The 14399-nt window shown below is 32.0% G+C and overlaps 1 protein-coding gene across 20 annotated transcripts; it reads right to left on the bottom strand.

Annotated features, from left to right (window-relative positions):
- Positions 1 to 4707: 4707 nt before the first annotated feature.
- LOC103873130 lies at positions 4708 to 13639 on the bottom strand. 20 transcript variants are annotated; one of them, XM_033273251.1, is made up of 14 exons: positions 10990 to 13627; positions 10774 to 10902; positions 10517 to 10684; positions 10287 to 10424; positions 10085 to 10203; positions 9743 to 10008; positions 9424 to 9650; positions 6048 to 9330; positions 5898 to 5954; positions 5743 to 5808; positions 5516 to 5668; positions 5327 to 5440; positions 5133 to 5225; positions 4708 to 5064 (listed from the first exon to the last, which is right to left on the bottom strand). In XM_033273251.1, exons 1-8 carry the CDS (start codon positions 11113 to 11115, stop codon positions 9124 to 9126), a joined length of 1380 nt encoding a protein of 459 aa, XP_033129142.1. In that variant the 5' UTR covers positions 11116 to 13627; the 3' UTR covers positions 4708 to 5064; positions 5133 to 5225; positions 5327 to 5440; positions 5516 to 5668; positions 5743 to 5808; positions 5898 to 5954; positions 6048 to 9123. The 20 variants fall into 20 exon arrangements, with proteins under 20 accessions (XP_033129142.1, XP_033129140.1, XP_033129148.1 ...); XM_033273249.1 differs by having other exon boundaries at positions 5516 to 5662; XM_033273257.1 differs by having other exon boundaries at positions 5750 to 5808.
- Between the last annotated feature and the right edge of the window lie 760 nt (positions 13640 to 14399).

The following is a 14399-nucleotide window of genomic DNA, read 5'->3' as shown; positions in this document are numbered from 1 at the left end:
TCTAAATTTTAATAGTATTGAATAGAGAGAAGAAAAATATACAAATATTAAAAGTAATACTATAAATTATCTTTATGCATTGAGGTTTTTATTAAAGTTAAATAATATATTCAAATATATAATGTCAATTAATTATAAAGTGTAAAAATAATTAATATCCTCCTATACATTAAAAGAGAACTCACTTTAGTGATTTCTGCTGAGGTGGCACTCATATAGAGCTTCTCAGGAAAAACGTTATAATTCTATTGGCTGGTTTTTTTGAATTTTTCTTTTTCATTTATTTTAATCAATCGCTTATGTAGACAAGCCCAAAACTATTGTCGATTTCGTTAAGCCCATATATAGCTAGGGGATAATAATTATCGATTTAGTTTAGCCTTGGGTACCCGTTCGGGTCGGATATTTCGGATTTTCGGGTATTTCGGTATAGAGGTGTAGAACCCGTTCGGGTATTTCTTTCATTCGGGTCGGGTTTGGATATTTTTAGTTCGGATTCGGTTATTTCGGATCTGGTTCGGATATTTAGATTTTGAAAAAAAAAATTAAAATTTTCATTTCTCAAGTTTCTTATATTTAAAAATATAACTTTCAGTTAACTAATTTTTTATTTTTAATAGATTGAATAGTTAATAGATTTGGACATAACATTTTAAAACTAAAAATGCATTAATTTAGTTATTTTTTTAAAATTTCGGATGTAACTTTTTGTTAATTTTTTAAATAAAAAACTTGACATGCATTTTAAGTGAGTAGCAAATCATTTTTTTCGTAATTGTATGTATATCATATGAACTTAAAATATATTTAGTATCAATATAAATATTTTATATAAAATGAGAGATGTAAACTAAAAATATAAGGTTAATTATACATATGTTCGGTTATCTTCGGATATCCATTCGGGTTCGGGTATTATCCGTTCGGATTCGGGTATCCAATCTCTCCTTATTCAATACCCGTTCGGGTATCCAATCTCTCCTTATTCAATACCCGTTCGGGTATTTTGCTACTTCGGTTCGGATTTCAGTTCGGGTTATTCGGATCGGGTTCGGGTGCCACTTCGGATATCGGGTAAAGTGTCCACCCCTACTAATTAGGTTGTTTGTTTTTAATAACTTACCTTTCTAATATGGATTACTTGCGCAAGTTGAAATCATTAAATATGCAAATAACTTATTGAAAAAAATTGTTTTTAATAACTTACCTTTCTAATATAGACTACTTGCGCAAGTTGAAATCATTAAATATGCAAATCACTTATTCACAGTATGGATTACTTGCGCAAGTTGAAATCATTAAATTTTATCGATTTAGTTTACCCTTGGGCAAGATTTAGAATTAAGACAAATATTAAAAAATTTCCTTATTATTCAAACGGTAAACTTGCGCATGTTGATATCATATTTATTATATTGCTTACAAAATATTTTAATGTTTCTAATTAGGTTGTTTGTTTTTAATAACTTAACTTTCTAATATGGATTACTTGCGCAAGTTAAAATCATATCATATGCAAATCATTTTTTGACAATACACATTTAATATCTTTCTTTAAACGATTTTATTATTTATTGTGCAAAATATTAAAATCATTAATATGAGAATAAATCGACTGTGTATATATAGGAGACATCCAATGTCTTAAAATACAAACAGTCTCTTTTCATTCTTTAAAGTATTATTCACAAATCTCTCCTTTCATACTATTAAGGTATTACGACAATGCTGCTTGTGTGCTAAGAAAAATGTATTTAGACGCAAAAGCTCCTCATCTTTATAACCCTGAACTCAACTCTTTGTGTTTTGTCTTCAAGCATGTCTGGTCTATCTTTTCCATGTGTTGAATACTGGTAACGACAATATGGTCTTCCTTTTTTTATATGTAGACAAGGTCGTGAGAGTGATAGTGATCCAGAAAACCTTGATTGAACATACTGAGAAGCTTCGCCAAGTTAAAGCAATTCTTGAAGAGGTTCTTTAGTACTTTCTCTCTCTTTGTTGAATATTGTCCGAGAAAGTATTACATAGTATCATTTAGTAATACTATCTTATATCATTATTTTTTGTTGAATATACTATCTTATAAGTAAGCTAGCATTATGCATTTTTTATTTAATTTATGAGGTCATTTTCTCACAAAAGAGAACCTTTTGGAATGGCGCACGGAGGAAATTTCTCAGGGATATACAGGAAGGTTCAACTGAAGCCGCTGAAGTGGGATGGTGAAGGCGAAGAATAAAGACCTGTAGAGGCCCTTATGATTCTTAAATACGGCGGTGTTCTAACTCACGCTGGTAGAAAACAAGTGTTTACATACTCTACCATTTAATTTGTCATTGTTATATATATATATATATATGTTTTTCAAATATGGAAGAATTGTTTAACTTATTGACGTTTAACATCACTTGCCATATAATCTAACGAATATTACAAATAACAATTTATGGAAACTATTCTCGAAATTATTGAAAGACTAATAATGTTTTATTTATTACTTTTAATATTTATAACCTATAAAATAAAATGAACGAAATTTTATATAAGATAATTATAATAGTTTTATCATCTACTTGATGAACTGTGTTCGAATATAATTATATACTAACTATTTTAAATATTACAAAATCCAAAAATGTTTATTAATATTATTTTTAAATTATTTATCGTTGTTTAAAGAATAAATTTATCATAATTTTAAAATAATTTATAAAATGCTTACAAAATGCAAGGCAAAGTTGCACTTTCAAGAGTTAAGTCGAGATCTAGATTAAAAATCCTAATAATTGGTAAAGAAGGGAAGCCGAAGACAAAAACATTGAATGTTGTATACAAACTAATTTTTCAGAATATTCCGTAGTCACGGTACGCAATTTTAATCTACTTTTTTTCAAATACAAATTTTAAAATATATAAACTGTTACAATTATTTATTTTTTGTATTTGCCAGATGGGTTGTGATGAGTTAGGAGACCGATGACGGTATGTCAATTTAATATTATTTCATGTTCAAGAAAATTTAGAAATTTATAAATCTGTCAAATGATGTTAACCCGTCAAATTGCTTACAAAATTTATTTAATTTTTTGCACGTTTCTAATTGAATTTGTTTTCTTTATCGAGAAATGTACTTCATAATTTATATTATTTATGGATAATATTTTGATTTTTTTATATTTTCTTTTAATATGTCTACATAAATGTTTGTTTATTATTTATGGAAAAATAATATTATTCACCTAAATAAAGAATTACGACACATATACAATCCTCTTATACATTAAAAGAGAAGTCACTTTAGTGATTTCTGCTGACATGACATTAATATAGAGCTTCTCAGAAAAATTATTATAATTCTATTGGTCGATTTTTTTGAATTTTATTTTTCATTTATTTTAATCAATCGCTTATGTAGACAAGCCCAAAACTATTGTCGATTTCGTTAAGCCCATATATAGCTAGGGGATAATAATTATCGATTTAGTTTAGCAGTGGACAAGATTTAGAACTAAGACAAATATTAAAAACTTTCCTTATTATTCAAACAGTAAACTTGCATGTTGATATCATATTAATTACATTTGCTTATAAAATATTATAATGTTTCTAATTAGTAGGGGTGGACGTTCGGGTACCCGTTCGGGTTCGGGTCGGGTATTTTGGATTTTAGAGTATTTCGGTATAGAGGTGTAGAACCCGTTCGGGTATTTCTGTACTTTGGGTCGGGTTCGAGTATTTTTAGTTCAGATTCGGTTATTTCAGATCGGGTTCGGATATTTAGATTTTGAAAAAAAAAATTAAAATTTTCATTTCTCAAGTTTCTTATATTTAAAAATATAACTTTCAGTTAACTAATTTTTTATTTTTAATAGATTGAATGGTTAATAGATTTAGACATAAAAATTTAAAACTAAAAAGGCATTAATTTAGTTTTTTTTTTAAAAAAAATTTGGATGTAATTTTTTGTTAATTTTTTAAATAAAAAAACTTGACATGCATTTTCGGATCGGGTTTGGGTGCCACTTCGGATATCGGATAAAGTGCCCACCCCTACTAATTAAGTTGTTTGTTTTTAATAACTTACCTTTCTAATATGAATTACTTGCGCAAGTTGAAATCATTAAATATGCAAATAACTTATTGACAAAAATTGTTTTTAATAACTTAACTTTCTAATATAGATTACTTGCGCAAGTTGAAATCATTAAATATGCAAATCACTTATTCACAATATGGATTACTTGCGCAAGTTGAAATCATCTAATTAATAATAATATAAAATCTGTTACTTCTAAAACTATACACTATTTATTCCATTTTTTGAATGAAAGTATCTTCGTAAACACACAAAATATTTTGTGACGTTGCAATTATACATACACACAATATCTGTCTCTTCATACTGACATTACTGTGTTCCCTCTCGTGAGGTGCGGACCGAGAGGAAACACAGGGTGCGGGCCGGTCATGTTCTTATGTCCGGTCACCTAGTAATTATTAAAGACCAATTCGTTATCGACACTTTGTAAGATTAAATAAACATAGACGTAGCTTTTAAATGGGCTTATATGGAGTCCCATTAAATAGTGGTGCTAAATACTTTGTGTATATGTTTCTTGCACAAGTCTCTGATTTGTGTAAAATAGAGTTGACTTTTTTCAAGAATACGACTCAGTGAGGGTTTTGAGAATTTGGTTTTATATGTAGTATAAAATCTATGTAAGGTGTATAAAGTATATAGATAACAGACAATGTTTGTAAATATGTAAATAGCTTTCAAGCTTCCCTTCACTAAAATGAAAATAACACTGCTCCCAGTAGAAACTTTTATTTTCTTCAGCAGGAACTTGTTGAAGAATTAAAAAAAAAAGATAAACATGAGAAACTGAAACAAAGGGAAAAACTTATTGGATAGAATTTGCAACGAATGAGAAGAAAACTTGGTAAGAACGATGGCTTCACACACTCCTAAGATTCACTCACAGTGGGATGCCAGAATCAGGTGGATGGTTGTCACTCTGGCCGGCCGCTTGTAGGACTTGTTGATGCTTTCACCTGAAACTAATTAGTATATCGGTAATTTCAGATCACCATCATTGAGGATGTTAACTGAAGAAAGCTTAGCTTACCCTTGAATGAGTCTTCACAGCCACGTCTTCAGTAATTGCAGACACCGTGAAGGTGAGGTGGTTGGGAGTGAAATTGTAGGGTGTCAATCGAATCTGAAAGAGGTATTGCTTGCCAGTAAGTTCATCTAAGCTTTGTCCATTAATGACAGCAACGATAGTGCTAACATAAACGTCAGATAAATGTGGAAGCGAACCTCTGAAGAGCCAGTGAGGCTGCTTCTATCTAGGTGAGTTACGTCATTTTTGTGTAAAACACGACAAACATATCACTGTCTTCACCATCGTCACCAGCTAGCTCAACACGTAACCTGTGCGCTAAGTTGGATTTGTTAGTCAAAAGGTGGATATTGTTATAGCTGAGAGTAAATATGACTTATCAGAACCTGATAACACAGGTTTGGTGAGACACATTTGTTGAACCGGAGCGAAGTCTGTGATTTGTCCAACTTTCTGCTGCAGCCGGTGCAAGAAAGATAAGGCTATCCATTTTTCTGCAGCACACTGACGATCCTGCTCAGGAAGTCAGCTCCCTGGATCTTAACAAAAATCAAATAAGGCGATTAAATGATACAATATTGTTAAAAATCATAATATAGTCAAAGTTACGTACGTTTTACTTGGAGAGGTATGTCTCCATTTGTCACAAATTCTTTCTTTTGAATCTCTACCATTGTCTCTACACATGTGAAAAGCTCAGTTGCCGCACCTCTCAAGCTGTAAACAGTAGAAACGCGAAAAACATGGATTTAATGTAGTATTCCTTACAAATGGTTACGAAAGCCCGTATACCGTACGTATCCCTCCGGTGATTGTCGTTTCCATCTGTTTAATACAACTCACAAGATGGACAGACATAGAGTTAAATACAGAATTTAGCAAGGAAGCATTTGATATAAACTATTACTTAAAGCGTACCTGGTTTTGAAAGCTTTGATGGCAGCAATGCTCAGCTAAAAATAAAATTTGGTGGCCGGTGTGTGGAGCAGCAGATTGAGTAGCAATTGCAGCGGAGGAAAATGATCTAAGGTTTGACGAAAGAGAATCTTAAAGACCGTGTATGAGATGCTAGATTCCAGTCTCAACCCTCTTCTATTTATAGGTTTTCAGGTGTCTTTCAGTTATCAAATGCTTCAAGCTTTCATAGTAAAGCGAAGGAGACGCAGAGATCGGAGGAGTTGTTGAGTTTAGTAGTGTGAAGGGAGCACTCGTCGCAATGGTTGAGAGAGAAACGTTCAATGGAAAAGAAAGTGATTTTAGCGTTTCAGATGGGTGACAATCAAGGGTAGGAGGGGTCAGGGGTGAGTATTTCTGACCTAATCGAATCCTATCTTAAACGCTAATTATTCTTTTTTTATGATGGGCTTCGTAGTTTTGAGCCCTTCAACTAAAATAAAATGACCCAAGAAACAATCGAAAACTCTAGCGATCTCAAGCCACGGTCGCTAGTTCGGAATTAAGCTTGGTCACTACATAGTGACCGAGCACATGCACATTGGTCATTACGAAGCGATCGAACTTTCCCAAAACGTCGATACGACACGAATCTATGCATTCTCGTCTACTCTTTAATGCTATCTCCCGAAAACCATAGCTGAACCATTTCATGTTTCTCGTTATTCGAAGTCATCAATCAAACTTTACGACAAAAACTACGGAAAGTTCGTTTTTATCGTAGAAACTGTAATAGTATAGGATTATAACCTATCTATAACCCCTAATACTAAATATTACCCCAAACCATAAATACTAAACTTTAAATCTCAATCACTAAATCCAAATATAAACAGTAATATATGTTTATAATATTTACACAACTGAAAAAAAATTAAGAAAATACAATATTTTATAATATTACACTATACTATCTAAATAGATACATTGAGTGTTTTCTTCCTTTTGGTCGAATTATTATATGATTAAAACCCACTTACAATCCCTAATACTAAACATTGCTTCAACTCATAAATAATACAAATCTCAATCACTAAATCCAAATATAAACAATAATATATATTTATAATATTTTTACACTAGTTTTTTTGGACAAATATTTACACAACTAGATAAAAAGTAAATGTTAATTACAGGGAAGAGAACAAAGAAAAAAAAGACGAAATGAAACGATTCTATTGAAAGATACTTTGGTATATTGTAGAAAATACATTAAATATCTTGGTCCAATTTTTTTAAGCTAATTACATGATGATAAATTTTTTGGTGGTTATACAACACAATTTCTCTTAAATCTACTTGAGTAAAAATTGTGAGTTAAATCTACTTGAGTAATAATCGTGAGTAGGTGCGAAATTAAATAACAACTAGATTTTGACCCGTGTTTTTGAAGCGCGGATTTTTTCTAGAATATTAACAAAATTTAATATGAATTAATATGTCTAAAACTATAACTTATGAATTACTTAAGTTAAGATTTTTTTATATACACTCTTACATAACTATTTAGACATGGGATATTGGGACCTAAGAAACCAAACCGAAATCGACATGAACATACATGTTTGGTTCGGATTCGGGTCCAAAAAAAGTACATATTGGGTACTTTTAGACCTACAGGTCTTGTTTCGAGTCTAGTTCCTACCAGAGTCCCAATCGGGTACCTAAAATATTTTGTGTATATTAGTATATATGGGTATATTAAATATGTTTTTAGTATTACTATTTTTTTTTCAGTTTTTGGTTCAGATTTCGAGTAAAGTTTCAAAGTTTAAAAATATATGCTGGGCATTCGAATAAAATTTTGGGTGTTTTTTGGTTCTTCGATCAGATTTCGGATAAACTTTGTGGTTTTCTGGTATTCAAATATTTTGTTTGGATTTTCAGGTACTTTAAATTTTTTTGGGTCTTAAATACTCAAACCCATTACCTATCTGAAAATTTCATATATCTGAATTATGGGGCCGAATTGTCATAGTAAGTAAACTTATTTGAACATGAACCAAAAAAATTCAAATGCCTAGTTAGATCCAAATGTCTAGGACCCGAAAGACTCGGAATCGAGAAAAAACAATATGTATCCGACTCCAAGACCCGAATGAACATGCTTACTCTCTCTTATTATATTTTATGTGTATTTTATAAGAGTTGTATTTATTAAGTTGATGAGACTTATTTACTTGATTTTGACTAATTTAATAGTATAGATTTATATGATATTTAATAGTTTTTAAGTTTATCTTAAATAACAAATTTTTATTATTGATACTCTTTATAGAAATTAATTTAACGGAGTATATATAATTTTTGTTAAACAAATGGTTTGCTAAAGTGTTTTTATCAAATTTTATTTTGTCAATATTTGGAATTATATAATGTAAAATGAATTTAATGTAATTTTGAAAGTAACTCTTGAATTATTCCCTTTTTTATAAGAATCACAATCGATACTACCTATCAATATTTTTTGAGTATGTCATATCTTGTTTCAAATTTAAATCTAGGAAATATTAATGAATAATTAAATGCTGTTAATATATATTAACAATTAGTTAAAAATATTAAATCACTATATAAATCATTTCGGATGGTTATAATGGATTCTATATGTAGACCAGTTTATAATTTGATTAGACCACTTATGAATTTACGACGATGTAGTATGTGAGATGGTGTGGATGTACATATGTAATATTGATGATTATTTGAATAATAGAGACACATTATAATTAATTCGTTTGATAACGGAATCAGTTTGTTAGATATAGAAATATTCTAGGAGTAAAAATTAGGAAAAATCATATTAATAATATTGATATATTTTTAATTGATTAAGGTAAATATTAAATATTAAGTTTCTAGTGAATAGATCCAACAATTGTTTAAGTAGATTTTTTTAGACTTCTTCTCTTTTAATAGTATAGATATTTTACAGGATTCAGTAATTGTCACAACAAAATAAAAAAATATATATATATCATAATAGCTTCAAAGAAAGGGATTAAAAGAAGCCAACAAGTAATATTCTGATAAGCATCTATTAAGAGGACTTTTTGCTCCTGGCAAGATAGATTAGAGCATGTGCGGCTCCGGCTACAACAGCGCCTCCTGCAGCTGCTATAACCATAGCGGTTAAGGGTGCTATTCCGATGCCACGGGAGAGTCTCCTTGAGATCAGTTTGCACGACTGGTCAGCTTCTTTGTAAAGAGAAGGATTGGCTACACTTTCAGTGATGGCTTTTTCGTTCTACAGACAAATAATAATATTATAGTAGGTGAGGTCATAGATGATATTAGTTAATAGAAGCTTAGAATATTCTAAGAGAGGCATTATTATTACCTTCATCCTGAAGCTGTTGATAGCATGCTTGACAGTGAGAGTATCACTCGACGATGATGAAAGTTTGAGGGAATGATCCTTCCATTCGTCTACAAGCTTATTAAGAAGAGCAACGCTAGCTTCAAGATTCTCTTTGTAGAGAACATCCCATTGCTTAAAGCAATCAACGTTTTGTGTCAAAACACTGATGGCGATCGCTGTAGCTTCATTGGCTAGAGCAGGATTTCCTGTAAACAAACAAGCAAAGGGTGGTGAATTCAAACAGAACCACCAAGCCAAGAGAGAGAGAGAGAGAGAGAGAGGTTTTCGTATTTGTTACCACCAATACCTTGTCCACCAGCTAATTTCAAGGAAAAAGTGAATATCTGTTTCAGTGCGTTTGCAGTAATATCTGGTGCAAGGGCTACTTCCTTCAACAAGGGATAAATAGCCTCAAACCTCTGTGTTGACTCTACTCTAGCGGATGGAGCAGGGAATGTAAGCCGCACCAACATCTCAAAAAAACAATGTGGAAGCAGTCGCACTCCATGCCTAAGAGGTTTGTTTAGGAGTACAGCCCGAGCCTCTGGATTCGAGGACAAAATCCTGATGAAAAGAAAAACAAGATTTTAGACAAGCAAGCAGAGGAGGAAGGGAGAAAATATTAAAAACTGTGACTCACATCTCAACAAATTGCAGGATGAGATCAATTGAGTGAGAGCTGCAGCACTCGTTAGCGACTAGTGGCAGCAAGGTTTGTACCCATGAAAACAAGCCAGCAGATAAATCACCTTGGGAGGCCTGTCACCATTCAATTAAAAATTGAGAAACTTAAACGAAAACACACAAATTTGGACCCTCTCGGTAGTTTTATCAGAATGAACCTGAGCCATCATCCAAATTATAAGCGGAAGCTTGTCCTGGCCTTGATATGTAGGTCTCTCCTTCATATTTGTTAAAACCAGAGTCAAGGCATCAGGTTGAGTACGCAATGCCATGGCCAATACAACAAATGTTGCCACCTACAAGTCAGACAAAAACAGAACATTGGAGTCTAAAACAAAAAGTTAAAACTGAATAAAACACACACCAGTTCAAAAAAAAAAAATTGAACCTTAGATTTGTTAGAATTACGTTGTTCAACTTTGACAACTCGAGGCCATTCAGTGAGAATGAGATCAGAGGACCATAGTACAAAGGCAGGTAGTGTGTCAAACGGAAGTGTGTTGATGAAATCGATAGATTTTTGGTAGACAGGGTTAGGAATAAGAGATATCGGAACCTGTTACAATTAAGCAAAAAGAAAAAGATATCATCAGCAGCTAACCTAACTAACAAGACTTTTAGATTATTCACAAAAGGCTCACATACATCAATGAGCTTGGATAAAGGATACTCCTCGAACATGGTGACCCATTGAAACGATACATGGGAAAGTACATTCCCATAGTAATTGATTAATTCCAACATCTGCGCCTCCGGGTGAAACCAACCCTCATTCTATTAACAAACAAACAAACAAACAAACCAGAATTAAAATTCGATTTCTAAATTTAGACAAAACGGATCAATCCGAATTTCACTTACCAATACTTCGTCGAGGCAAGCCGCAAAATGTGAGGGATCGATCCTTTCGGCAGCTTCGGACAAAGACAATATAGCCTTTTCAGTTTCCTTCCCTTTCGATTCATCTTCAACGGACAAAGACAACATCGCCGCCTCTACTGCACCAACACCATTTGATTTATCTTCGGACGGAGAGAACTTTTCAAGTCTCTCCCTGTTTGATCCATCTATCACACCCTGCGCAACCTGAAGCTGCCTTATATACAAGTTTAGACCGTCATAGTAAAAAGGAAATAGTCCTAATCCTAATCCTTAGGTAAAAAGGAAAACAACCACAACTAGGAAAATGAAAACCTAAGTACATAAGGCATAGGAAAAACATGGCCAACTATGATCTGATACAGATGGTGCGGTACGACCGGTTCAGGCCGGTTATGAGTCGTCCACTTTTTGGTTTATAACACTAATTCATTATATAACCAAAATCATCCTCTTCTCTCCTCTTCTCTCTAACCTCTTTCTACAAAACTAATTTAACTTTTCTTTTATGGTTATATCACAAATAAGCCCATGTTTTTTCTCTTTTCTTTTCTTTTAGTTCCAGTTTATCGCATGCTCTATTTATCGACAGAGATCTGAGGCGGTTGCAAATCACTAATAAATGTTAATTTTCTTTTTCCTCGAACGTGTCTATTTACTAAATCTAACCGGTCAGTCGAATTAGGTTTGGACATTCGCGTCTTCTTATTATCAAAAACCGAGTCCTTGACATTTGGACCCAATTAGGGTTTTTGAAGTTTTTTGTCCCGAACAGTTCCGATTGAATCTGGATTGATTCGGATCTAAAATTCTAATATCCATAAAACACCTGTAATTTTCAGATATCTTTTGAGTTCGGATTAGTTCGACTATTTTAAACTAGAAAAGGATCCGAAGTAACCAAACTTGATTCGAAAACCCAAAAAAGATCCGAAGTATCCTAACTTCATTCAAAAACTCGAAAAATACCCAAAATCAGACCCAAAAACCCTAAAAAATACCCAAAATTTAGTCTAAAATTTTACCCGAACCAAAAATTATAATCAAACCCAAAACTTAAAAAAATAATTATCTGAATTACTAAAATTACCACTCAAATATACCTAATATATGCAATAAGTTTCAGATACTTCGGATATCCGATCAAATCTCAGATAGGATCCATACCCAAACTGAGATCCGCTGGTCCGAAGAAAGATGACCCAACATATACTTTAGCATAGATCCAGACCGAACCCGGATTTTTATTTAATTTCTAGTAGATTCCGGATACTATATTCAAGCCTATTTTGGATCTTCATCTGTTAAGTTTGGATTTTTTGGAAAATTAGAATTTGTCGATTGGATACGGTTCAGTTTTGTCGGATCTATATCAGTTCGAGTATAATCTTATTCTATTAATAACAATTACAAGAAAAAGTAAAGATGATTTCGTAATAGACCTCGTTACCTCAACGATGGGCGTCTCTTGAAAAGCGTTTGCACCTCCTGTCCAGTGATTGTGATGAGAGGGACACTGTCAAGCATCGCGTTGGCTAATACGCTGACGAGATTGGTGGCGCCTGTACCGGAAGTGGCGATGCAGATTTCGGATTTACCAGAGGAACGAGAAATGCCCTAGGAAGCGAAGACACCTCCTTTTTTGTGACGAGGAAGGACGTTGCTGATCGTGGAGTTGGTGGATCTCCATGAATGTGCCTCCTGGGTAAGCGAAGACTGTTTCGACGCCTTGATGCTTGAGGGCTTCGATGAGGATGTCGGCTCTCTTGCGGGGCTCGTCGGGAGCGAATCGGGAGATGAAAGTTGTATTCTTGGTGGGTTTTTCATGAGAGGAATTTGCGATGTTGATGTGTTAGTTGAGAACAGCGGTGCAGGAGAAAGGATGACAGCGATGGTAGGAGGGTTTTTGGGGCTTTAAGGAGAAGGGAATGGAGATTTGGAAATGGCTAGTGGAGATTTTGAGAATGAGTGATGAGATGGTTTTGCCGAGAAGGAGATCAAAGAAGATGTTGTTGTCGCCCCCGACATAGTAGGTAAGCTTTGAGGAGAACAAATAAGGAATCCATATAGAAAAAACCTGAATCGTTTTTAAAAATGAGACTTTGTGTAAAATTTATTTTGTGATGACAAAAATGCCCTTGTAATTTTGGTTTGATCTTTATTTATAGAATAGGATAAGACATGCGCCCTGGCATAGTGAATTTATAGAAAATTATTTAAAAAATATCGTATGGAAAATAAAATTTATATTCTTGATCGAATAAATATTTGTGGCCCTTAAACAATTTTTTAAAAACTTTTGTGTTAATTACGTAATTTGTTTACTGGTGAGCTAATCTCATTTTAAAAATTATTTTAGGTCAAAAAATCACTTATCGCATAAGAACCTAATGTTTTGGCCAAGAATCTCAGGTCTGCTATTTGGTTACAATGAAACTATGGCAGCTCGGTTTATATCATGATTTAGCAATTTAAAAGTTAATTATAGTTATGAGAGGTTTACATTCATGTGCCAATCCTCTTCAATATGTTTCTCATTTTTGTGTCTTTTTTTTTAATTTTGGTTATTGTTCGATATAAATATTGATTTTGAGTTTATTTTCATTTTCTTATAGTTTTTTGGCCTGAGATTTAGAAAATATTTAAGATTTAAAATTATAAAAGAGATACATACTTAGGTTAAGATCTGCACTTTGAGCAGAATAAATATTTTATATTTATTACTTATTTTATGTTTTTTAAATATTATGAAATAATAAAATAATAATTATATATTAAATAACTAAGAAATCATTTACTATTATGTAATAAATTAGCGTGCGCATATAAATCAAACAACCGCTCTTGTTTATTCGCAATTATTTTAGGGTAAATAAATCAAAACAATCAATATTATCCATCATATATGATATATAATTAAATTTAAATGATATTAACATAGATAGATAGTATACTTTTAATGGATATTTATTAAATGAGGTTTCTACTCATATGATTTTATGATTATTTGCATATTTGTGTAACAAAATTTTACACAAATGATTATTTTTTAATGTGGAATGTTTAGTGCTTTCAATAATTTATAATTCTTTAAAAAAACAAAAATGATTTCAAAATTAAAATATTAACTTCTCTAATATATGTTCAACGCATATATCAAAATATAAGTATGAATTTTCATATGATGTATAGTTTAATTTAAACAATATGAAATATATATATATATATATATATATATATATATTAACATAAATACCTATTAAAATAAAATTATTTATTCATATGATCTTATAATCATTGTATCTTATTATAGAAATAAAATTAAACCTTGATCACAAAACTTTATGTGAGACTTTTAGTAGTTTTAGTAATTTATACTCGTTTTGAAAAAT

The sequence above is a fragment of the Brassica rapa genome, chromosome A06 (assembly GCF_000309985.2).
Source record: "Brassica rapa cultivar Chiifu-401-42 chromosome A06, CAAS_Brap_v3.01, whole genome shotgun sequence".
Taxonomy (NCBI): Eukaryota; Viridiplantae; Streptophyta; class Magnoliopsida; order Brassicales; family Brassicaceae; genus Brassica; species Brassica rapa.
The sequence above is the reverse complement of the archived record's forward strand: the minus strand, read 5'-3'. Positions and strand labels throughout refer to the sequence as shown.

Coding starts and splice junctions, on each gene's coding strand:
- LOC103873130 (XM_018659513.2), bottom strand. CDS start 11,115: ATGTTGTCTTTGTCCGTTGAAGATGAATCGAAAGGGAAGGAAACTGAA. Junction 10,009..10,084: donor ATCCTGCAATTTGTTGAGAT/GTGAGTCACAGT, acceptor TCTTTTCATCAG/GATTTTGTCCTCGAATCCAG. Junction 9,331..9,423: donor TCAACAGCTTCAGGATGAAG/GTAATAATAATG, acceptor ATTTGTCTGTAG/AACGAAAAAGCCATCACTGA.